The sequence below is a fragment of the Natator depressus genome, chromosome 6 (genome assembly GCF_965152275.1).
Source record: "Natator depressus isolate rNatDep1 chromosome 6, rNatDep2.hap1, whole genome shotgun sequence".
Classification (NCBI taxonomy): Eukaryota; Metazoa; Chordata; order Testudines; family Cheloniidae; genus Natator; species Natator depressus.
This window is the reverse complement of record NC_134239.1, coordinates 57,628,739-57,655,675: the sequence shown is the minus strand read 5'-3', so window position 1 is coordinate 57,655,675 and position 26,937 is coordinate 57,628,739. Positions and strand designations below refer to the sequence as shown.

The window sequence follows — 26,937 nt, the reverse complement described above, 5'->3', positions numbered from 1 at the left end:
CAGGGGATTGAGGTTGCATGAGGAAAGTCTGCACAGCATCTGCTAATGCAATACCAGTGTAACTAGTCACTCAATGGTCAGAGCTAAAATGCACTGAACTCTCCCTCCCCCCAAAAGAAATGAAAAATTAAAACAAACATAAGAAGTTAAGTGGTTGCTAGGCTGACTCTGGAGCTGGAAAGCCAAATCTCCATTCCCCTCCATTGAAGTTACAACAGCTCTCTCTCTCGGGGAGGAGCAGCAATGAATCCATTACCTTTGAGAGGAAAGCTGCTCTAGTCATCCTGCCCTGCCTCACATGAGAAGTGGCAAGCCAGTGTAATACGCACAGCTCTGTCCACAGCAGCAATTTTGTGTGGAGAGAGGAAGAAGGGAAAGGGGTGCAGACATCAGCACACACTCCATAAATGTCAATCCATGGAAGCTGTGTCCTGGATCCACCAAGAAGTCCTCAAGCTGGAACTGCCAGTCATAGAAATATATTTATCTCTGTTTTTTTTTCAAGGGAGTGGGTGCGGGGTTGAGCCCCCTGAATGGCTCAACTCAGCAATGTCAATGCACCTTGTCTGTTGGCTTAAGTGTCCATCATGTGTCATTTACAGTGTCCTTCACTTAACCAAATAATTCCCTTCTCCACCAAGAAAGCCATCTAGATAATCAGTCAGGCTAGTTAACAACTGAGAAATAGCTGCCCTTGGTGAAACACAGCACTCACCGAGAAGCATCAGTGCAGTTGCACTCACTGGGTCCACTATAAGGGAAGTGGCCTAATGGCTCAATTTGATGGAGCTGCAGGTGTGATTCCCAGTTCAGTATGAACACACACATCTTTATCACTCCTAACTCACGGTCCATTTTCTTTTGTTCTACTCCCGCTCCATACATCATTCCTCCCATCTCTGACTATACAAGAGGGACTGCACCAACTCTGCATTTTCTCTTGCTCTTGTTTTATTCTAACCTCATCTCTAAAACATTGGCTGATGCTGTGTGCGACATACACTACATATAAACAAATTCCACTGTATTGTGCTGGACTAGCTTACTGCATGTCGGTGGCCACCAAGGAATGCCAATCAGGTGAAGCAGAAAGCCACATCTTCACTGCATTCAGATCCTTGGTCATCTAACCTCTCCATGAAGACAGAGAAAAGTGCATAAAGGGGTGAGATATGTATCAGCCCAAGTGTGAGTACACAGGAGCTATGGTATGCTTATCCAAAAGAAGACAAAGGTGTTCACCTTTCTCGGTCACCAAGACACAGTCCCAATACTACAGCTCCACAAGCCTTATTTAGCACCTTATTTAACATACAAGGAAAGAACCCCCTTGTCCTAACCACAGCAAAGTCCCTATACACACAAATGTAGACCTCCACAGCATAAGATTAAAGCTGTATTGAAGTCCTCAGTCTTCCGTATTACATACCTCTCGCTAGAACACAGGGCCAGGGTTATACAAGGGCAATTGATTCTATATCTATATTATAGGTTTATATCTATTCAAAACATAGAAATATATAAATATATAGGATTTTATTTATAGATATATAGGCATGTGATTTTTATTTCTTACGCTGTGTGAAAATGTACTGGGATGTGCGTATATACAATATATAGACTGTATGCATAAGTACTGTATACATACACTAGCTTACATGCACACACATTATACATGTCTCCAAGGGAGACAGGAATTGCATAGGCATTACTGGATTGACAGTACAATGGTTGGGGGATCAACGTACCATTTCTTTACTTTTACCACCTCTATTTATGGGGTTGGGAGAGGAATCTGGCTAAAGCAGATGTTACTGAGTGTTTGCCAAGCAAACTATCCATTGGTCAAGCAAATAGCAATATTAATAAGTTATGAAAGATATGTAACTTCAAAGAATCCCAGTGACGAACTGGCTGAGTTTGCATTGTGGGATAGAAATGTATTTAGAACCTGAACAGCATCTGATAACCCATACCACTAAATGTGCAAGGAGTACACCTGCATACCACAGAGATCAATTCAAGATTTAATGCAAAGAACATTCCAGGACAATGCCTTCTTAGGGACACTCTTGCATATTTGGTGCATGATCCTTGTAGCATGCATAAGTAATCCTTGCACTCTTGCTAGTACAGGAAGAGCTTTGGTTTCCTGTGCCTTTAGGATTGTCCCTGTTGCGTTCAGCCTAGTGGCCAGGAGACCTAGACTTCATGCAGTCACTGGCAAGCTCTGTAGAAGAAAACATCTGTGTGCTTTATGGACATCTGCCAACAAGCAGGATAAAGGAGTAGAGGAGCCTGAGAAAAAAGAGGGTAGGATTTCAGCAACCAAAAAACCCAAGGGCTACAAAACCAAGGGTCTGGAGAAGTACATGTCATTCACGGTCAGCTGCCTTAAAGAAGACAGAAAAGAAAAAAGGCAAAGCTCAGTCAATGAATAACAAACCCATTTTTTCTTTGCTCTTGAAGACGTTCAAGATACCATGAGCAACACATCCAAAACAATCACCTCTTGGTTAAAATGGAGCAGGAGGGGAATAATTTAAACCGGATCCCATTCTTCTCCCCACCTCAGGAGGAATCTGTCCCAAGATGTCTACATCTAACCCATCAGATTTCTGAACTGTAGTACACCATGTGATGCTGCTACAGTTACGCTGGAACCCAACCAATGTTGTGAACTGGCACCCTCTGCTGTCCCTCAGTCATCACTACAACCCAGCACATTTCAGCCTCTTTTGCCTGTGAGAGAAACTGTCCAATCAACAGTTAAAAAGATTATAATGAAATAAATCTCCGTAAGTGTGGTTCAGCTAGTTATTGGACTGAACACTTGTTGCTTTTCACAGCTAAATACTAGGCATCTCTTGCCTTTCCAGTTGACAGAAACAGCAGATCCAGCCACTGGGAGTCACTCATATCACTGACACACAAGTGGGGCATATTTTTTGCAAGAGAAGCCCTCGCTGCTTTACAGACAGAATGGAGAGAAAGCAACCCTATACACATTTCAATCTACTGTTGAGAATTTGTTATGAGAGATGTCACCAATGATGAATTGTATTTGAAAACAAAAACGTGACGGTCACAAGAGTCACTTTTGAGCCAGTCTCTGGTGATACCCACCTTACTGCCTTTTTGCAACATTAGAAAGTAAGGACACTCAGTGTAGAGGTTGTAAACAGGCTTTTTTGTGGCTTTAACACTGGTTTGAACAAGGACCAGGTCAGCTCTACTATTTAAAAACTGTTTTGGGGATGGACCTTTCCAGAAAGACAGCCACAGAGTTTGCAGCTCCAGTTTGAAAAAGGGCCATGTGTCAAATGACTTATTTCTATTGCAAATAGAATACACAGATTTTTCATGGTGAGGAGTGTGGAACACTTGGATCTTCCAAGTTCTTGTGCTGAGCACAAAAAGGGGAGAACGGAAGCTGTCTTTAAAGTCTCCCTCATGCTCAGAGCCGTCTATATCACGCACTTTTTCTACTGTTACCATTCACTTTGCTGCAGATTTCCTGGATATCTGTGTGTCATAAGAAAGAGAAATTCCCTGCAGCATCCCAGTTCACATTGTCTGGCTACCGCTCAGAGTTCAGGAGTGGCACGGTGGTTCTTTTGGGGATTTCAATTTTTATCTTCTCACATTTTAATTTAAAAAAGTGGCAGAACAGCCCCCAAAAGGAAATTGATCTGATAGTATTATGACAGTGCAATGAGCAGTTTTTTACTTCCGAAGCCAGTAGGGGCTGTGAACACCTTGGGTCTCTAGCAAGAGCTTCCCCTCTGACGGCTAAGCAATGAGCTATTTGAGTCTGCACAATTCCACTGGGCCTCTGGTCTAGAGCTCTCCTCATTTGGGAGGACGAGTCGTCCTGATGCAAGGCTTTGTTGGGAGTGAAAGGTACCTCAGCCGTTTATTACCATTATTCACTTGCCAGGTATTACATTGCCTTCCCCTGTGCTGATATGGAACAGTGTCATGACCTGACTCACTTATTGATTTCTAAGGGGATTCCAGGGGGAAACATTCCAGTTCCTGATTCTTAATGGTGATTTTGATGTACACTAGACATTACCTATCAAGCTCACTCTGGCACATCTGCACTAGCACACTCATTCCATATACTGTATGGGGAATGGCAGGGGCAGAAAGGAAGGAGTTAAGTGCTGCAAACTGTATTGCTTCCCTCCCACATATCACTATTTGAATTCAGAGGCTCCTTGGTCTATTTTAACCCTTTCAAAAGTGACCAGCTAAACATCCTTGCTATATAGTATGTGTGGCAGGATTAGGGTAAGGAACATAGTAAGTCATCACAATTAATGCTTCAAACAGTATCCAACTCCACTTCTCAACGCACCCCATAAGGGGTAATGTACGGATAGACGGGATGCACTTTTAAACCCATCAGACATACAAGTTCTGCCGTTTCCCTTGGGCTTAGGAGCTGAGCCAGAATGTCTCCACCTGACCTGCGTGCTGCTGTTCAGCACAGATTAGTTTGAACGGTGTGGCGGGATCCAGGCAGTGGTGTGTGTTTTGTTGGGGAAGACAGTGAGCGAACCTTGGCAGTAGAAGTGACTCCAAGAGAGATTGATTTAAAACATGCTACATCACCATTAAAAACAAAAAAAGTTTAAAAATAAAATAATTATATATATATATATATATATTTATATAAATGAAAAACTATCAACTAGCAGCAACAGTTCTAGAGATATCTTAGCACCAAGACCAAGGGCGGAGGGTAGCGGTAGAAAGGAAAGGTTCAGTGTTGCTGACACCACCATCATGTTTCCAAACAACACAGCTTGGCACAAGACGTTTCCCTCTGGGAATTGGGAACATGCCAGCCTGATTCTTCTGGACAACACGGTCTCAACTCCCGTGATGCTCTGGTCAGATTGGTGCTGCCCATATCACATTAGCAAGGCAAGGCACTAGCATCCGGGGAGTTTTTGCACCTCTTTTTTTTCTTTTCTAACCTGAAGCGATAATTGTGTGACCGTGTGATTCTGTTAAAAAAAACCCAACAACAACTCATTTGCAGTTCAAGGTGAAAGTGCTACTTCCACCTTTCTGCTGGACTTCGTGCCCTTTCAAGGAAGGACAAACTATTTCACAGGAAGAAGTACAGCATTTTTCTTCCTTTTGTCGCCATTCTGCCATGCTGTGAAACATGTCACCTTGGTCACAAGAGAATACATGAACCTTTAAAAAGACATCATCACACCATTATAACCCAAGATAGATCTTGCATTGATATTCCCTGCCACGGAATTAGCGCAGGTGTTTTTCCACTCATTCAAGAAAATAAAACCAAAACCACAACAATCTATGATTATAAAGACAGAGTATAAATAATGTAAATCAGAATATAATTTTTAAGCCCTGAAATCTCCACCCTCTGATGGGTCTTGACTCATTGGCCATCTCACTTCCACAGCAGCCCTGGTTCTGAATGAACAGTTGTATAATTTTTTTTAATCTCCTACAATGTAAAAATATAAATGCAAAAAACTCCCCATGCTTTCTCCATTATGCTATCTTATAGTCTGCACATGACATTGTTATAATATGTCTGACCGGTAATGGGGTTATCACAAGGGGACCTGAAAGCTTTGCCTTACTCTACAGCCCACCAGTGGGGAGGACTGAGAAACAGGCATCACAGTTTAGCTGATACATTTGTTCTTAAAATAGGGGGAAAAAAATATCCAGCACCCTGCATAAGTGAATAAAGCTTCCACTTCTAAACAAGAAAACAAAGTGAAGTTGGGGAGCAGGGGAGGGATCCCAACACACATGCACAAGTCGCTCAGTTGGAAATCAGACAACCATCAGTGAATGGCTCAAATGGCTCAATAACTAGACTAAACAATGAAAAGAAAGGTGGGGGTACCCCCCCCCGCCACCCCACACGCACACAAACACACAAGGAAAACAACTGTGAGGAGGAGGTTGACAGAGACCCGTCATCTAGCTTATAGATTGATTGTTAGGTTTGAACATGTAGAGTATGGCCCCAACACATGCTTCTGACAAATGAAATGTTGCCACCTACGCTGCAGCTGCCATGTTTGGAGACATCAGTAAATTTCAAATATTGTCTCTTTCTTAAAATTCCACTTAGCTTCTATCAGACGCACATCGCCGTAATTTTTAATTTTCAGTGTGAGTTTTATATATATATATATATTTTATATAATATATCAAAGTTTAGAGTATAGACTAAAAAAATTATTCAACAGCTTTCAGAATTTGAGGCATTCCTTCCTAAATATCAGGGTAAAATTCAGAGCCGTGGTCCATGCTCTGCAGCATCGGCTTCTGATCAAGGGAGGACATCCTGCTCAGCATTTCTGCTGACAGTGCATAACTATTGCCTGACTTCTCCTCAAACCAACTATCTAGTGCTCGCTTGGCATCGAAGTTGGCAATGGGTGGCCCATTAACGGCAATCGTCAAAAGATCACTGAGCTGTTCCAGAGTGAGCCGAGAGCGGTTGTTTTTGCGCACTCTCTGCAGGGCATTGCGCCCCTTCTCGCAGCAGGCTGTTGAGGTGGGAAGGACTTTGAGGATCTGAACTATTTTATTTAAGAGTGGAAATCTCTGTTTGTATTTACAAATGTGACTGATTAAGTCTTTAAAACCATTTTTGGTATAATAATCCACCTTGAGTTCTCTCCATTCCATCAGCAAACTCCCTCTGGTGTCCATCCCCTCTCTGCAAACTTCTCTTGAAAATGATGGAACAGCTTCCAGGTGCTCAAATATTTGTATCATATCCTCCTTTCCATAGTTCATGAGCTCCTCTGTGTTTCTGGGCCAAGTTGCAAGATCAAACACCTGACACGCTTTCACAAATGTTCGGCTACGGGAATCGAACCTTTGGGCCAGGATTACCTGGGTCTTTTGGCAGATCTTTTCTCTGATTGACTGGAATTTGGCTTCAGCCACCCGCAGGTTTTTCACAGCAACGCCGTTAAAGCTTTCACGGAAGTTCTCTTCAAATTCCTGCAAGTACTCTCCAGGTGAGTCTGCCAGCCTACTGATCTCCTGTATAGCCTCCTCTATTTTGTCATCCACTTGTGACACAAGGAGGTATTCACCTTGGAAGATGTAGGCAAGGCGCGAAAGCACAGCAATCACATCCAGCAAGAAATAAATCAGTTTAATTGACTGGTAGTCCATAAGGAACTGCAAGAGAGCCAAGGCAATGGCAGAAGCATCCGCCCGTTGTGTCTGACCACTGACATCTTTGAGATGGGCCACAACTTCAAGGTAATCCTTGATCAGCGCATTGAGGACATTCTGCTCCCCTATGATCCACTTCACTGCTCGGATGTCTCCCAAGAACTCTGTCTCTTCACAAAGAGTGGCAGCAGTGACTCTCAGCTCACACATCAGTCTGGGAGAGTAACGATAAAAGCTAAGCAATTGCTTCAAATTGTTTTCTAGCTCCTCCAGACACGGAAGCTCTTTCCCACTGATGGCATCCAAAATTTCCAAGTGGGGCCTGTGTACCATAAAGGGCAAGCAAAGCAACCAAGGCAGAGTCTTTCTGATGGTCATGAACAAGTTGGCTCTCAGGCTGGCAGTAACATTAGCACCATCTACTCCCAAACCGATAGTTGGTTTCTCATCCTGCAATCTTATTCCCAAACTGGAAAAAGCCCTGTCTAATGCTTGGAGGTAACTATCTGTTGTACAAAAGCCCAGCTCTTGAAGAGACAGGAATTCAGTTGCTGGAGGTCCATCGCTGCTCGTGTACTGAACGTAAACTGCTACTGTGTCAGCAAGCAAGTCGTCACTCTGCCCATCCAGAATGATGCTGAGAAAGGGAGACTGCCTGATACGTTCTACCAGATCCTCTCGCAGAGCCCGGGCGATATGATGGATTAAGATTTGGCAGTCTCCCTCGTTCATGTACTGATCCACCACTTTGAGTTCACACTTTCTCAGTAGTTCTGCAAGAGGCCTAAAGTCAAAGTAGGGCCTGCCTTCCAGAGCCAAGTGATAGGCTGTGTTGAAGAGCAGGGTCATATTTCGGCACATCTCTTCCGTCTTCTCTGGATGCATCCTGAGCTTGTAGAGCTGCAGGCACTTCTTGTGAAGGTTGCTCTGGCTGTGAAGCTTTATAGTGTGTATCTTGAACTGCTTAGAGCCAATGATGAAGGCTGAAGTCCGAGAGGATTGCACCGTGTACTGCCTGCAGACGTGGCACCACATTTCATTCAACGTAGGGGAGTACCGCAGAAACCAAAACTTTTTAAGCCACTCTTGCTTGAAGCGTCGAATCCTCCTACCAGTTGCAGAAGACATCTTTGAAGGCTCATCTGTTGCAGCTATCATGTCATTGGAAACTGATTCATCAGCAGAATCCACCTCCTGGTCATCATCCTCCATGATTGTGGGAACAGAGATGATGCTTTCAGAAGCTTAAAAGAAAAAGAAAAGATATTTACAAAGTTCAGAGATGCAGCAAACATTCAAAAGATAACACAGAATATTGTCTGAACAACTGGCCCAAATTCTACCCTTCATTGGTTGCACACCGGTAGTAGAATTTGGTCCTCTGAATATAATTTTTGAAAGAAAAATCAACATAGTTCTCGTATAAATCTTACACATCAGGCCACCTTGGACAAAAAGAAATGGTATGACATTTTGGCCACTAGTGCAATGTATAAGGTACACCACATACTGCTTTGGGAGAGAAAGTCACTAAGTTCCTGGAGGAAATGAAATATCTTCAGAAAGGGACACACGCTTGCATTAAGGCCATAGAGTGAACAATGAATGCTTCCAAAGGAGGCAAAGAATTCATTATGCTTTATACACATGCAGTGAGCTAGTATATTTCAGACTCAGCATTTCAAGTCATTCAGACTTTCAAGCAGAGCTTCCTGGTGCTTCTGCTGGAAAAAAAAGAATGCGTCAAGAATACAGCAAACAAACCAGCTGCAATGGAATTCCGTTTTTTTATTGACAGCATATTGATTACAATAGAAACAAATAGAGCATGTCATCATTACAGAATCTTCCCCAAACCATGTCTTCCTATTCTACTCACAGCAACTGCTTCTTCCCCCTGCAAAACCTATTCAGCAGGCTTCCATAAAACAAGGCTTTCCTCATAATATTCAGAGTAAAACATTTTAGACATACACAGCAGATAGTAACTCCATTACTTTCCTTAAGCAGGGTTTGAAGAACATTCTAATTCTGCATGACTTACCTGTGGGGTCAGACAACTCTTGGAGCTCGGGTACCTGAGGTGGTACAAGAGGCGGCTCAGGTAACTTGCTAGATCTCAACATGTCTAGCTCAGCCTGCAGCTCACGGATCTTCTTCTTCAATCGTATGCAATTGGGACAGAAGGAAGTTGTGGGGATTTCATGTGAGTTGCCTTGAGTCGATGCTAGCGACAGCTCAGTTGGGCTTTCTGCCTTGAGTGACAGAGGCTCTTCATCTTCATCTTCCAGGAGGCCCATCTCTTTGGCCGCACTGTAAGAGGAACCATGGGGGACCTTCCATTCACTTTCATTTTGGTTTCTGCTAAAATTTGGGGAGCTATGCCGAATGGCAGCTCCACACCTTTCAAAGATGTCTTCGGCCTGGTATTTGGATGCCTTTCTAATGGAAAGGGGTGTGCTTGTTGTTAGCTGGTGCTCTTGCCGCTTTGCTGACTCTAGGGAAGCCTCCAGGACATCTTTGAAGATGAGATCTATCTTCTTTTTCTTCATCTGGGTGTGAGATTCCCCCTCATCACAGCTGCGCTTGTAGGGGCTCTTCCCTTGCTTTAACGTGGTGAGCTGGAGGGGGCCTCTCATATCCTCTTGATTTTCCACAATTTTTTCTGACTTTTCCCTCTGTAATTTTTTATCTCCTAGAAAGGAAAGTGAGGGGTGGGGATCATCAAAGAGAACTATGAAATATTCCTCAATCCAAACTAAAAAGAAAAGAAAAAAGCAGGCCAAATCCCTGCATATTTGTTGATTGCATTACAAATAAGGGAACTAAAAGAATTCAGTGGAAATCAAGACTCAGAAGAAGAGGAGCTCTACTAACGGGCAAGCCTTCAAAATGGAGAGACAGTATTTAGGCAGCCATACAGGAGTAGGACCCATACATTTTTAGGAGAAGAAAAACTATAGGCATGTTGCCGAACGTAACAGGTATAACCAACCTGTGCTGGAATGAGACTACAGAATTAATCACTGATCACAGTGGAATCCAGGGCTCTGGCCCAAATACCTATTGCCTTTCTGGAAGTACAGTGACTACTTTGACTTGGTAAAAGGTATCAGGTGAACAACACGAAGCTTGAGATTCAGAGTTTTCCATCAGAACCCCAGAGTCTGCCCATTTCACAACAGAAAGCTTGGAAGGCCTTTTCATTCTGTTTCAGTTTGAGGCTCTTTCAGAGACGAGAGCGCAAAGAGATCAAAGACTTGCAGTCTTAATCCCTGTGGTACATGTTGCCAACTCAGCTAAAACTGGTGAATGCCCTCCAAGGTTGGGACAGCTATCTTGTCCCAATGGATTCTAACAATGTGGCCGCTATTCAAAATTAAAAAATAAAAGCAACATTATACAAATAATTAATTGCTTAAAACAAAGGGAATAGCCAGATTTCCTTACCTGGATATTCAAAGGATGATAGGTTTGGTTCAATTTCCATCTTTCTTCTATCTTGTAAATAACTTCAAGCATTGGTGACTTCCCAAACAAGAGGTTGCTTTATGCCGATTTTTTGTTTTTAAACCATATTCATGCTTTCATAAGTTACAGTGTAGGAGTTACTAGGGTCTTTCTGAGGAAAGCAATGCTAAGAATGCAGAAAAGATGCAAGACTCAAAACACTCAGGGTATTCCACTATATGGAGGGCTGGACTGGACAACCAATTTCATGCCGGTTTGTTAGGTCAGGGCTGTATCCCCACTTGCCGTCTTGTATGAACCAAAACAACAGCCTGTGTTTCAATGCATTTCACCAGGGCGTTTCTAAGGGCTTGAATATTTTACCTTATTTTTTCCCCTTTAGTGGAGGATTGCAGCCAGAGATAAAGGAAGTGACTTAAGACTGATCCTACTTCTTTTATAATTAAATAAATGGTTCAGCCCCCTATAAAGATATTAAACCACATGAAAAACCCTTATATAATAGGTCTTAAGGCAGAAACTCTGATGATAAAAACAAAATGAAAAATAATAGCAGCTTTGTTACTTATTGGGACTTTACAAAGTCTGTCTTTTTACTTGGCAGGCTGTAGAGGACTGTGCATGCTTCGGGTATGCTTCTAAATATAATATTATTTAAAAGATTTCTATTTTCTACTGATCAGCAAGGTGAAGCACCTTCCAGAGCCGCCCTCAGAGCAGATGCTGTAAAAATCTGGGAATTCTAAAGAAAGTCTGCAAGTGATGCTCAGGGCTTGTCTACACTTACCGGGGGATTGATGAGCAGCGATTGATGCATCAGCGGTCAATTTAGCAGGTCTAGTGACGAGCCGCTAGATTGACCGCAGATCGCTCTCCCGTCGACCCCTGTACTCCACTGGATCGAGAAGAGTAAGGGGAATCGACGGGAGAGCATCTCCCATTGACATCGCGTAGTGTGGACCCTGCGGTAAGTAGATCTAAGCTATGTGGTTTTGAGCTATTCACGTAACTCAAATTGCGTAGCTTAGATCGAATTTCCCCTGTAGTGTAGACAAGGCCTCAGTATTTGCAACGTCTCCATTTCTGTTCTGCAATACTGAGCCCATTGCAGAGAGCGACTGGCTCCCAGAGATACCTGCAGGTTTCTCGGTAGGCCTTTTCAACCATCTCAATTTCTTCTAAAACAAGATCATGCAGCAGGATGGTGAGACGCAGACCCAGTTCTTCACTACACACATAGTTTCACTCTGGTCCAATGTGCACTGTGACTTAATCTCTGAATTCATACAAATCCAAGGTCTAAATGCAAGTGTGGTGTTTGTGTGGCAGGGCTATTGATTTCCAGAACCTGTGTCATGGGCATTCAGGCTCAGACAAGCATTGGGGCATACCACTTAACTGCCAGCTGATATGTGGGACACCCAGGACATAGTCTTTCCCTTTAGTATCTTCTGAAAGTTTCAAAATATTTTAGCAACTGGCGACATGTGTGGGATAAAGCAACTCCCCATAAGCTTGTATACAGTACAATTATTAATATAATTGTTCATGGAATAAGTGCATATTCACCAAATATTATCATTGATATACCATATTTCCCATGCGTAAAAACCAGGGTGACAGACTAAACAGATCTTCTAGGAGGTTCTGCCCTACCCATGTTTTAACAGAAGACACCTTTTACCAAGTCAAGGCAGCAGCTGTGCAATAATACACATAGGCTTTTTAATTATAAAATTGTATTTAGTTTGGCTGCCTCTCAGAGGCCCTGCCATTCTGTGGCTGGGCTTGCAAATAAATTCCCTTGGTCCCCTTTGTGTCATTGCATTGTACAGACAATCAGGTGCATGAGAGGTTTTGTGATTTGTTTTGTTTTTGTCTTCCTCTAAATCTCTGATTGCTCTGGCAACTGAATGCAGGACCAGTTCATTTGTTCCAGTGTGGCTATTCCTGCAATAAGACAACAATACTAATCCAAGGAAAAAATAATCTGATTCCACTGCCAATTACAAAGCCTGCCATATGCATTACAAGACATGTAAAGCTGTATGTCTGATGAGCCTCTAGCCAATGCAGTGATATTCCCAAATTGACTCACTGAAGAAAGAGAGAAATTATGTCAGGAAATCAGACATATACAAAACACACCAAGGAAACATCCCTTTCACATGCACACAGAGCCATCCAAATACTAGATGATCACAATGGTCCCTTCTGATCTTGGAATCTATGGTCTTCAGAGAGCCACCAGCTCAGCAGCCTTCAGAACAGAGAGCCTTGTAGAGGGAAAGCTCTGAGATCCCAGTGCTTTGTTTCAGTTTCTTACAGTACATGAAGTGAAAATGCCCTTCTGTGATCCTTCACTCCAAAACGTGTGGGTTTTTTTAAACTCATATCTATCCCAGGGAACCAGGCAGGAGGGACTCTGCACTCAGTGGACTTTGGTTATAGAAGTTCAGAACTCCGTATAGAGGTTGAGTATTATTTATTTATATTATGCCTTCGATCGAAAGCACTTGGTGCACAAAGCTTGATCACAGAAAGGGAAAAAAGGGATGACGTGAAGGAAGAAACTCACCTCTTGTAAGGTTTCTGTTGATGGTCTCCTGGGACATACTATGCAACCGCTTCATGTAATCCTCACTGTACCAGACTCTCAGCCTCTCCCCAGGCCGGATGTCCCGACAGGCTCGGAAGTAAATCCTCTCACTATGCTGAAAGGCCATCAGATTCTGCTCCCTCTCCTCTCGGGATATGACCACATACCTGAGGGAGAGGATAAAGTAGGCTTGAATCATAAACTTCAGTGGAGGTGTGCCCCCTCCCTTTCTTATCAAAGTCAACTGAGACACATCCACAGTCATGCCAGAACGATCTTCAAAGACAGCCACAGAACCAGCCAGATTGGATAACATTGAATTATGGACAATGATATGTCAGTGTATAGATACAAGAATACGAACAGGGATACCTAAGGACTATTAAACTGGTTCTTGAGTCTGTGGTAGCTGTTTCAGCCTGGGAAGGGAGGTTACTACTTCTATTACTGTAACAATATACATGCCATATGAAGGACTATCAGTGCTAGTGCTTGTGACGCACACACTCACCTTTGACATTTTTCTTGCCTAAAATGTGTTAAACGGAATTGGTGACTTCCTGGACTCTGGTCTTCCTGGACCAGGTCTACCCCCTGTTCCACCCCAGGAGTCTTGGAAATGACAGAACCTTCTGGCCTCCCACCAATCCTGGCCTCCCACCAACAGCTGCTCAAACACCATTTGACCCTTCAAGATAAGCCATATTTCTTAGCTTCTCCCTTGCTGGTTAAGCAGTACCTAGTTACTCAAAAGGGGGAAGATCATGGTGGCTGATGATGAGTGCATGAGCCAAACATTTTAAATTGCAGTCTAGGAAACTGAGAGATCATCTACACTGGTGGCTTTTGCACGTGTGCAGTTTCATTGGTATCCAGTACAAAAGAATACAGTGTAGAGAAACTCGAAATGCTTGAAATCCAATAACAGGCTAACGACCTGCTAATGACTTTTGATTGAAAGATCGAAGTTCAACAATGAGATTTTTTTTTTCCTGTTCTCCAGAAGCCCAATTTCAGCGCAGTGGGAACATGGAAATTAATCTTGCTAGTCAACCCATCCTCTACATGCATCTCGATAATATACAGATTTAGAGGCAGACATAGAATAGTCAGGCTAGCGCCTCCTTTTCTTCATCTTGGAGGAGGAAAGAAAGGCATCCTATAAGCCATAAGGGTCCTATCCATTGCTGCTTAACTACTTTTTGTAGGCATATAGGACTAGAAGCAGAACCCGAATACTGTGCGTATAAAACTGGTTGATGCTATTTGAAAACTATATATTTATTATAATTTATAACATCTTCTCCCCTTCTTACTCCTCTTCTCTTCAGCTTTAAAGGCTACATGTCACAATGACCCCAATGTCAGTATGGGAGAGCAGCCATTATGCCTCCTTCTACAATCTCCTACTGTTGTGCCTTGTATGAATCATTGTTAATTCAAAGCACAACTTCTTTTTGGATAGAGAAATGTGTGTATTTTTCCTTGAATTCACATTCTCTCTCTTGCTCTCTCACACACACACAAAATTGCAGGGGGAAAAGTTCACAAACTTGATCAAGTTTTGTAAATACAAGAAACAGCTTTGCAAAGCCTCCGACAGCATGAGTTTCAATCAGCTCTGGTTTTAGTGTTAACCAACTGCCCGTTTGACTGTAATCAGCTATGTTTTATATACTATTGTGCTACACACAGTACTCACAATGGTCTACAGTCATCAGTAATTATGCAAACAACAGCCTTCATCACTCCCACCAGCAAAATAATACGAACAGCCTACGAGACTTTTTAATTAGCCTTTTATAAATATGTCAGAAAAAGTGAGCCCTCATTCACAGCAATGTAGCACTGGGAAGGAGGCTACTAGGGATTGTGCTTGTGCATCAGATGTCACTTCTGTGTTGACCTATTCAGGCATTCAAAAAACAATGCCTAGAGCACCCAGGAAATATGCTGCTTCGCTATGATCTGTTCCGTGGTTAGTCCACCTGAGCAGCATAAGTGAGTGCAGGGAATGTTTGCCCCAGCACAAGCAAAACTACGGAAATGTTCCAGTGACAGTTAAGGCCTGATTCTCCAGCTACTCTTCATCCCCAGCCTCCCAGTTGAGTGAGAACGTTGATGAGATCAGTCTGCTCCTCTACACAAGCACAATTACTTTTAGATATTTAACAAATTCCACAAAGGCATTCATACTTTACAGAATGTGCACGGTTCAACCCAGTAGCCAACAACACTGATATTTATAGGACAGTATCTTGTAGGGCAGGATAATGTTGTATGTGCCCAATAACTAGATTTGTCATAGAGATTTTGAGAATTCAGTAAGGTTCAGCTTTGTGTGAGAGTGAACTGGTAACATTTTCTATTAGGTCACACAAGAACAAGATAATGTTAAAGCCACGTTTTCCTGTTACATGGCTTACTATGCCTGCCAACCCCCCAAACTTTCTCAAATTTTCTGCCTGATCCTTAGGTACAGTAAGGACCCACAATTCCCACCCACTTTTCTTTTGCCAGCCTGGCTTCCCTTCCCAGGTACAGTGCTGGCTGCACACTGTTTCTTCCCAGCCCAGCTTCCAATATAACCTACCTTGACTGCCATTTCCTGACCTTCCATCACACCGGGAACTAGTGGTGTGTATGTGTGAAATACAAAGAAATACAGCAAATGCTATTGTGGATCCAACCAGTGGTGGATCTAGTTCAGGCTGTCTAGTTCAGGCTGTCTAGTTCAGTACTGACAGTGGCCAGTACTGAATTCTTCAGAGGAAGGAGCAAGAAACCCCATAATGGACAGTTCTGGGATAATCTGCCCATAGGTAAATTTCTTCCTAGCCTTGGGCAATTAGTGGTTGGTTTAAACCCTAAAGCAGGAGGCTTTGTATCCCTTATATTTTTCCAATCTAATGTAAATGTGGATGTTCTCATCCATATAACTAAACTTTTACAATCCTACCAAGCTTTTAGCCAATAATATCCTGTGGCAATTAGTTCCACAGATTCATTATGCATTTTGTAAAGAAGTATTTCCTTTCACCAGTTTAAAATTACATTGTCACTGAATGTCCCCTTGAGGTGGGAACCATGAGAGGAGGGGGGGAAAACACTGGAACTGGCAGCATGTTTAAATGGCAAGGGAGATTCCTGGAAAAATAATCGAAGAATCAATTTGTAAGTACCTAGCAAGTAATAGTCAACATGGATTTGTCAAAAATAAATCATATGAAACCAACCTAGTATCTTCTTTGACAGGGTAACAAGTCTTGTGGATGGGGGAAAAGCGGAAGATGTGATGTATCCTGACTTTAGTAAGGCTTTTGATACTGTCTCATAGGATCTTCTCATAAGCAAACTATGGAAATGTAGCCTTGACGAATCTGCTACAAGGTGGGTGCACAATTATTTGGAAAACCATACTCAGCATTTATCAATGGTTCACAGTCAAGCTGGAATGGCATATCCAGTGGGGTCCTGCAGGGATCTGTCCTGGGCCTGGTTCTATTCAATATCTTCATCAATGATTTGGATAATGCCATAAAGAGTACTGTTATAAAGTCTGCAGATGATACTAAGCTGGGAGAGGTTACAAGTGCTTTGGAGGATAGGATTAGAATTCAAAATGATCTACTGGGAGAAACAGTCTGAAATAAATAGGATGAAATTAAATAAGAACAAATGCAAAGTACTACACTTAGGATGGAATAATCAACTGCATAAATACAAAATGTGAAATGACTGCCTAGGAAGGAGTACTTCAGAAAAGGATCTGGGGGTCATAGTTGATCACAAACTAAATGAGACTCAACAACGTAATATTGTTGCAAAAAAAAGCAAACATAATTCTGGGATGTATTAGCAGGAGTGTTGAAAGCAAGACACGAGAAGCAATTCTTCCACTCTATTCAGCACTGATAAGGCCTCTACTGGAGTTCTGGGCACCATACTTTGGGAAAGATGTGGAAAAATTGGAAAAAGTCCAGAGGAGAGCAACAAAAATGAATACAGGTCTAGAAAACATGACCTCTGAGGAAAGATTGAAAAAATTGGGTTTGTCTGGAGAAGAGACATGGTAACAGTCAAGTACGTAAAAGGTTACTATAAAGAGGAAGGTGACAAATTGTTCTCCTTATCCTCTGAGGACAGGACAAGAAGCAATGGGCTTACATTGTAGAAAGGGAGATTTATGTTAGACATTAGGAAAAACTTCCTGTCAGGGTAGTTAAGCACTGTAACCAATCATGTAGGGAGGTTGTGGAATCTCCATCACTGGAGGTTTTTGAGAACAAGTTAGACGAACACCTGCCAGGGATGGTCTAGAATAGATAATATTTTGTTCTTCCTCAATGCAGGGGACTGAATTAAGATAACCTCTTGAGTTCTCTTCCATTCCTACATTCTGTGATCAGAGAATTCCTGGCTGGGAAGAAAGGCCAGGTGATTCTGCATTTTCCCAGAAGACCTTACTGAAGCCAATCTCCCAGCCTTCCCTGCTCCTGTGCAGACAACTCTCTAGTGGCCCATACCTACTTTGGAAAATGGTTAGTTCCCAGCTGTTAACCACCTAGCAATTAGCCAGTGTCTTTGGTCTGGTCTACATATACAAATTACACTGTTTTAATTCAACCTGTTTAGGAACTGGTGTAGTTAAGATCAGTACAACCCCATTGTGTAGGGATTTCTGAATTTGTTTAAGAGTGCCTTTGAACAGTATTGAATCATCTTAAAACTGATGTAAGGCTACGTCTACACGGCAGTGGCATAGCTATGGTGCTGCAGCTGTAGCATCATACTGTAGACATTTGCTACAGCAGCAGGAGGGGTTTTTCCATCACTGTAGCTAGGTGGTAGCTAGGTTGACAGAATTCTTCCACCAATCTAGTGGTGTCTACACCAAGGCTTAAGTTAGCTCAACTACATTTCTCATGGGGGCAAATTTTTTCACATCCCTGGGTGATGTAGCTAGGTCAACCTACGTTTTAGGCGTAGACACTGCCTAAGGTGCTCAAACCAATTTAAGACTGTCTACATGAGGGGGTTGAAGCAATTTAACAATATCTACACTCAAAAGTTAGGTTGACCCTGCTACAATGCTCAGGGGGTGTGAAAAATCCACCCTCCTGTGTGACATAGTTGAGCCAACCTAACCACCGGTGTTATCTAGCTAGCATCTCTTAGGGAGATGGAGTAACTACAGTGATGGGAGAACTCCTCTTGTCATGGGAGTGAGCATCTACACTGAAGTGCCATGGCAGTGCAGCTGTAGCACTGCAGCATTTCTCGTGAAGACATAGACACTGGTACAATTTCTGACAAGACAATAAGGCTGTTTCCCAGCAATATTAGTGAGGTGAGGTTCCAAAAGGAGAGAGGTACTGGTGGCCATAGACATGTGACTCAGTCAAACCCATCCATCTGCAATTGCTTTGGGTTTTGAAGAGGTACCTGCAGATTACGGAGTAAAGTGAAAATAATGAATTTTAGCTCTCACAGGGGTGATAAAGTCTCCCAGCTGTTCTATGCCCTGGGACAGAGAAGCCAAAGTGTAAAGTCATAGTAAACTCCTCTTCAAATGCTGACAAGGACTCTGCCCAGTCTATTCTGACCCAGCGAAATGCCAGGTCTCAGATCAACAGCACTGTTCAGATATTGCACTGCCCAGAGACATGGGAGCCTGCCGCTCTTGCTGGTGTGTATTGACTGGAATTGATTCCTTAGCTGTTGGAGAGGCAAGCGGGCAGCAGCAGTGATCTTAGCTATACAGAAGCTGGCCCTGCAGTATGTGCTTTCCATTTAGTGGCTAAATGCTATTCTGTATTCCCTTTACACCGCTTCTCTCTTACAGCTGACTCTGGACTCCCAGAAGCCAAGAAGCTCTCAGGTCTCCCTGCTCAGGGGTGGTTGGTGTAGCTATTTCTCACACACTTCAGAAGTAAGGGGGATTTGGAGGGAACAAGGGGACCCAGTGGAGATTCAAGTACTGGAGAGAGCCACAGGCCACTGGAGGGCAGGGTGTGTGTGTTGTGGGACAGTTGGGAAGCCCTGGAAAAGGTTTGTTGTGGGGGAACCTCAGTCATTCTGCCCCTCCCCCCTCAGCCTCCCTAATCCTGTTCTCTTTGTCTCCCCCCATTTACCCGCACTATCTCCTCCTTGGGGACTCTTTGCTGGTCTGGTGCCAGGAGAAGCCGAGGGGAGGGAAGAGAGAAGCCCACCTGGCTGCCTGAAGGCAGGGACCACAGCAGACCCAGGAGGAACAGCAGCAACTTGCTGCCTCCATTTCAGTGGCCACAGGAGGTGCCTACCTGCACCCCAGCCACAAGCGACAGGACTGCCAAAGGCTCATGTGTCACTCCAGGTTTGTGACATTTGGCAGCCCTGGGATGTCTGGGAATGTCAGACAGCAAATGGATGTGGCTTCTGAGATGGCTGCGTACACCAGATCTTTAACTTTAGCTCCCTGGCACAAATCCAGGCAGAGATGGAGTGGGAAGGACAAATGACCCAACAAGCATGTGTGTTAAAAGTGTTATATATTTATTGTAATTTATTTAACAAAATACTTTTAAAGAAATATTTTTCCAGCATATACAAGAAATGGAAATACTGGCGTAAGCACAGCAATATGCTTCAACACGGGCACTTTGTTTCTCAGGCTTCCATCACCAGTCAGTGTGATGTGCACAGGAGGAAGTGCCCTTTGCAAGACAGTACAAAGCAACCATTTCACTGAGGGTCTACAAGGGCAGACAATTCCCGCCGGGAACTGGGCCCATTAGTAATACCCCACAGAGGAAATTCAGGGATATAACTTAATCTAGTCATTGGATTTTATAATATGTGGTCTTTTCTCGTCACCAATGCCCTGAGCCCTGATGTTTCAGGGGTTTGCGCTTTAGGCTGTCCCATTAGCAGAACAGAAAACAGGGTCATCAGTGGTGGCTCCAGACATAAAGAGACTAAGCAAATGCCTAGGGCCCCAAGCAGCTCAACGGGGGCCCCCGATTTAGTATTACCCCCAAAATACTATTCATCTTATTTAATGTGGAGATTTTAACAAGCATATTAGTATGTGTTGTGTTGGTACATTTTTTGGTTTGCAGAAACAATGCAGTTAGTATTTTTAGGGAGTCAGTAAGAGGTAATGGAGTGCCCCTAAATTATTCTTGCTTAGGGCCCCCAAAGGACTAGAACCACCTCTGACGGTCATCGTTCTTTAAGTGCTTCTATACATTAAGGGCTTTATTCTAAAACATTCTGAGTACCCATAACGACCATAAATGTCACTGGGAACTGTGGATGCCTACCAGCTGCAGAGCTGAGGCTTCCATTGTCTAGCTCTGAGAGTTCCCATGGCAGCTCCCCAAGGACAACATAACCAGTGGGGCTAATCTTGCAGTTATATCAACAAGACATCAGCATGGACCAAATATTATAATAAATATAAACTAAGAATGTTACTAATAATATTCAGCAGTAGCACCATATTTACTCATACAAGCTTTTTAAAACATTTGCCATTTCTCAGTTTCTCCTTAAGCCACATTAGAAAAGTTTCTCCAACCTCAGCCGAGACCAAATACATTCCCCCACCATAAAAACCAAAAAGAGTATTTTTCTACAGAATACAAATATTGCAACTGAAGCAAAATGGCAGACTAATAGAAAGGAAAGCAAGCATTGCACTGCTCTGGCCTTGATGCTCTGGGGAAATTCCTCTATGAGATCCAAAGTTGATTAATTCCTAGAAGAAAGGTGGTTTTCTCCTCACCAGACCTTGGCTTTCTTGAACTAGAGCCCTTTCTCAAGCAATTAAAATTTAACCTATTTGTATCAGGATAGTAAAATAAAAATACACACACCAGGAATGGCTCAACCACTGCAGTAACACTGAACTGAAGTATTTTAGACAATTCTCACAGTATATTTTAGAAGAGAAATGGCAAACAGCTGAAAGAAGAAAACACTCTTAACAGTTTCAGAACAGTAAAGTAGATCTCACATATTGTGCTGTCTGAGTTCCCTGTCCACTAAGGCTTTGCCTACACAACCTTTAGATGAATTTGCAATTGGCTTGTGACAAGGCTGGCTCTAAACCAGATTTGTGTTCACATACCCAACATGGTTAGTACTTGGTTAGTAACTGTGGCAGCTAACCTTGTGTCACCATTTCAAGAGATCTAGGAGAACATGTGCTGTCTCTGTGCAACCAGGTAGTAACACTTGTGTGTAGATGTGAACCCCCCAACTCTGTTTGTGTCTCCAGTTTGGAAAATTCTCCTGTTACCCAGCTCTATGAACAGTAGGACATCCCAGAGAGCACAGGCTCACAAGCTGCTGGTGCTGCTCTGCGTGAATGTCCTCTTGGCACACAGGGATAACTGGCCAGATGTTTCTGGGGTCTGAGGTGGCATGACAGATGAGGATGTGGAAACCAGGGTAACACCCAATTGTGTTGTGAAAAAACTGCTGTGCGGATTCAACTCAACAAGGTGTGTTGTAGCCGGGTCGGATGAGGGTGCTAAAACCCAGTTTCAAAACCAAGATTATACATGTAAAGGCAGAGGGAGCCTAGGACAACAACAAAGTTTAAAATGCTGAAACATCGTTCTCGCTTGTCTGGACAGAAACAAAGTGTTTGAGGTTTTAGCTTAGATATCTATCAGGAAATTTAGATTGTAAGCTCTTCAGGGCAGAGACTATGCCTCAAATTCTGCCCTACGATACCCCATTGTAAATAATTCCACCGAAGTCAACAGAATTACACTGATGTAAAACTAGTGTACATGAGATCGGAATCAGGCACTATGTCTTTACTTGTTTCTGTAGAATACCTAGCACATTTTTTGGTGCACAAAAACAATAGAGGTTATAACACGCCAGAAAGGAACAGGGTACAACCCTGTTTGGCCACAATCACACTACAAATACTTGCCATGTTTAACCCTGACTGTGACGTGCAGACAGAGCCTCAGATACACTCAAGGAAATAGATGGATTAAACCCTGCAGTGCAAATGCGTGCAATACTGCAGGGTTCTGGGCAAGTGCAACACCACATCTTTGAGGGTTTTATGGAATCATGGGAGGATGGAGTGGTCATCTAGTCCATCCTCCCATGCTAAGGAAGGATTAATTATACCTAGGTCATCCCAGATAGGTGATCATCCAACCTTTTCTTAAAAGCCTCCACTGCTGGGAATTCCACTATCTCCCTTAGAAGCCTGTTCAAGTGCTTAGCTATCCTTATTGTTAAGACATTTTTCCTAGTATCTAAGCTAAATTTTCCTCTGCTGCAAACTAAACTGGATTACTTCTTATCCTACTCTCAGTGGACATTGAGAGCCATCCTCTGTGTCAAACAATGCTTGGACAGTCTCTCCCAAGTTGCAGCGGGTGGGAGGTTCTCTCTGCATCTACTTTCTTCCCATCTCAGCATTTGCACTTTTATATCCCCATTCCCAAAGCTGCATATAATTATTACAGTAAGCCCTGATCTCCCATTATTGCAGAGCACAAGATAAACTAATGAGCAATTACAGCCTTTAAAGCTATAATGATGCATCACTTAGTTAAGAATCTGCATAGCACATATGCCAATTTGCAGGATAATAGTGGGAGGAAAGAGGCTGGGATATTTTGTGGTTTGGTTTTTAAAGGAAGTTTGCAAATATGTTGCCCTAATAATGTTTCACAGGCATCCTCCAAGATCAAAGAAATCAATCTAATTGCATCTCTCAGCCTCTAGAGCACTTAAGCACAGGGGGCCCTGATGGCTCGAAATAGCTACAAGACAAAAAGAATTGAGGTTTAACTTCCCTACAATCCAGGTTCTAAAAGGCTTGAGACACCTGTTTGTCAGTCCATCGGGCCAGGCCTACTACTCAGCTGCCATAACTCTGCTTTACAGGTAAGGGGGGCCTGCTGCTCCTCACCATGTAATACTGATCCTTGGGTGGAGGCCCTGTGAATTCGCAACAGCTCAGGATGGACCTCCCTTCTTTTATTTAACATGAAGCAGATTAAAAATGGTGTTTTCTCTTTTGTGACCTGGTAGTCCGTGCAGGAGCAGGCTGCTTTGGGGGGCTTTGGTTGGACTCTGCATGGGGCTCAGATGGGTTCCTTGAGCAGGGTGCCTGCAGGACAGTCCTTGGGGTGGCATTAGGGTCCTGCACCCTATGAAAAGCCTGGACCCCATCACGGATTTCTGTCAGGGTCTGGCACATCTGGCTGACTTGCCCAGTCAGGTCAGTCATCCTCTGACCAATCACATGCATGCTGTCCGCCATGTCTCTGTGGATAGCCACCAGCTCCTGGCAGAACTGCCTGAACAGGTCTGTCTGCTGGGTGTGGGAATGGAGTAGTTGCCGATCGAAGCTAGAAAGGGGCGGACTCCTGGTGCGTGGGTGAAGGGGTTGGTAGGATGACTGGGCATGTGGGGACAAGTGCTGCACTTCCTGCCTTTGGTTGGTAGCTTCAGATTGATCAGATGAAGAAGAAGTGCGGAGGAGAGAAGGCCCAGAGAGCTGGCTGGCTTCTTCACCATCCCTCTGCAGTGATGAGAAGTGGTGCTCCTGTGAGGGGCCTGGCATTTCTTCATCTTCATCAGCTTTAAACAGAACAAGAAGTGCAAATTATTATGGCAAAACTTTCTCTCCCATGACTTGTTTCAAGAGATCTTAGAGCAGCTGGAAAGCTTTCTCTTCACTATCCTAGCGTTAGAGACAAGCCTCCAGATACAGTTTTTGGTGCATAACTTAAACGTGCGTGCCCATGTAAAGCAAATATTAGCACCTGAGCAACAAATGTGAAGGAACCCAATCAGTTGAGGAGGGATCCAACCTGAGAGGGTATCCAGTATAACCACAGGGGTCAGGATTTGTTACCAGAAACTAAAATAATTTTAAACAATAGTGATGACCTACCTTCTTCAAAAGCACGGCTAAATAAGAAAAATTGCATGGTCTGGTTAAATTAAGACAGCTGGCCTTCAGGCTAGTGTCAAAACTCACCAGAGATGTGCAGATATCTGATGACAAATACCTGGTCATGTACTATTGCTTACATTATATTTTATATAATGGCACCTGGTCCTTGCCAAATTTGACTTGCATTGCAATATTTTTGGTTTGGTGCCAAGGGATGTAATTTGGTAATGCTGCTTTAAAACAACAAGACCCCAAGTTAATTAGGTATGTTAGACTGTTGCAGGGGGAAAAAAAGCCACACAAAGAAAACCCCACGTCACTGTAATGACACTGACTGCAATAAAAATCTCGTGATAACCCTGTTCATGGGCATATGTACATCAAATATAATGATAATGCCTTATACTTCTAGCTACCTACTGATATCCTCACACAGACATATTAACTATTTTGAAAAAGGCTATCAGTTAAGACGTGAATCTCTGGATGATAAAGGCTAGAAACCCCATATAAATGTGCACATTACCCTTCTGATTCTGAAAGATAGATTACTGATTTCCAAAGGTAGGCACAAGGAGTTATCTAAGGGCATGTCTATCTTGCACAGAAAAACAGAGATCATCCCCCCCACAGGGTTTCAGAGCCCAAGTTCCAGCCCGAGCAGGAATGTCTACATGGCTATTTTTAGCCCCACAGTCTGAGGCTTGTGAGCCTGAGTCACTAGACCCAGGTTCTGAGACTCAGCATCATGGGTTTTTCTTTGCAGTATAGACACACCCTAACTGAGCCTCACTTTGCCAGTGCTAGTATTCTGTCCTTGCATTTCTATTAACAACGTGAACTGGTAGAGCACTAAGGGAAGAGACAGAACATGGTGGGAGAACACCAAGAGTGAAACTATACTTAGTCTACTTTCCAGAATAACAGACATCCCTCCTTCCCTACTTCATATCTCCATAGGCTTACAGCAAAACAAGTGCCACATCCATACAGAAAAATTCATAAGTAAAGGCAAAAAAACAAACCAAACCGACACAGAGTAGAAAGGAATTTAGGCCTATAGAGCTGGAAGGAGTTCGTGAATTTCACTATAAGAAGCGTAACTAAAAAGCAGAGTCAATCTTCTGTTTCAGGAAAGAAAACAAATCATTAAGATGCCCTTTCTATTGATATTACTTGCACTGAACACTCAAACCACTAAATAAGAAGCCCACAATGGCCTGAGCACAAGTGTCAATAGTCACCATAAAAAGAGGACCTTCTTGAAGCTGATTACAGTGCAGCGGATCCATTAGTAATGGGATTTGGTGAGAGTCTCCTCCCTACTGGGATGCATGTTTGGGAACCCTCCCTAGTCCTTCATAACGGTCTTTCCACCCACTGGAAGTAGTTGCATCCAGCTCCCCATACCTGGTTGGCTTGGGTAAGGCTTTGATAGCTGCTGTCCACCCCTTAAAAAGGCAGAACCTTATAACTGTCCAATCATAAGAGGGGGAGACACAATAGGGCAAAAGGCTGGGAGAAGTTGACGCAAAAAAAAAAATTTAATATGGGATGGGGGAAACTTGCTTCCATCTCACTTCACCATGATCAACAGAGACCTACTAGCGACCAACACCACAGTGAGCAGGAAGGTACAACACCTCATATCATACACAAATGACACCTTTGCGTCAAAACTGAGATATGTGAGCATAAAACAGAGGTTAATGTAGAGATACTTACAGCTCGTTGATGGGCTGTCAACCACGTCCAGATCCGCTCTCCGGAAGCCGTGCATCTGGTGTGACGAATGCAGCGTCGACTCGATGGCTCTCTCGTGGGCGGTCAGGACGATGGCCGAGGGCCGCCCCGTGCTGCCAGGGCTGGAGAGGGACCTCTGCATGAATGCCAGTTTGTCCTTGGTCCTTCTCTTCATGTCGTCCCATCTGTGCTTAATGTCTTTTACAGACCTGGGGACCTGGCTGACTGATGTGATTTTCCTGGCTATGCCTTCCCAGATCTTGTCCCTGTCAGCATGGGATAGACGCATTGTCTCCCTCCCAAACAGCATGGCTTCGTTCCGGGTCACCTCAGTGACCAGAATGTCCAGCTCTTCCTTGGAAAACTTGGGCTTCCTCTTTCGTTCAGTCATATTCCTTGGGTTGAACATCCCACAAAGCACAATTGGGTAAAAAGAAATCAACGCCAAGTACCACACCCCCCACATCCAACCACGTGCCCAGTGCTGCACTGGGGCTGATTTCCAGCAAGACGGAGTTGGTAGGACCAATTCCACCCACACCCACAACAAGCTTTCAATATTCCTCAGTCGAGATAGAAAAGGGCAGCCATTTTGTTTTTTAAAAGGTAACTTTCAAGCTTGAAACTCGGACTATTATGGAGGTGCCAGTTTGAGCGCCACAATTAAGATTGAGTTGAGTTCAAAGCCGGGATTCAAAGCCTTTTGTTATGTATGAACATTTCAGCATATCCTCACCAATACACGGAACAGTGAATGAATTTTGTGAGAATTTGCGAAGTCCATTAATTACCTTATGAAGTAACAATTTAAAAATGGGATCTTTAAAAAAAACCTTAGTATGCTGTGTCTTGACCTTACTTGTGTGTTCTCAATGATTTTAATAAGGGAACACAATGCAGACTCAATTTCCCTCACAGTTAAAACTCACTGAAATCTTATCCACAAGCTACCATATGAATACTTTTTTTAAATTTAAGAACTGATTAATAGTAATTTTTT

The 26,937-nt window shown here is 43.3% G+C and overlaps 1 protein-coding gene across 2 annotated transcripts in view; it reads right to left on the bottom strand.

The window, feature by feature from the left end:
- Positions 1-6,243: 6,243 nt before the first annotated feature.
- The window catches only part of PRDM11 (PR/SET domain 11), a 30,329-nt gene continuing 9,635 nt past the window's right edge, over positions 6,244-26,937 (bottom strand). The window contains exons 5-7 of one of the 2 annotated variants that reach the window (XM_074955328.1): positions 13,250-13,437; positions 9,245-9,895; positions 6,244-8,444 (exon numbers count right to left, since the gene is read on the bottom strand). In XM_074955328.1, the coding sequence (XP_074811429.1) occupies positions 6,280-8,444; positions 9,245-9,895; positions 13,250-13,437 (3,004 nt within the window). In that variant the 3' untranslated portion in view covers positions 6,244-6,279. Of the gene's footprint in view, positions 8,445-9,244; positions 9,896-13,249; positions 13,438-19,853; positions 23,876-25,919; positions 26,333-26,937 lie in introns of those variants that run through there. The other variant, XM_074955329.1, reaches the window with a different exon arrangement.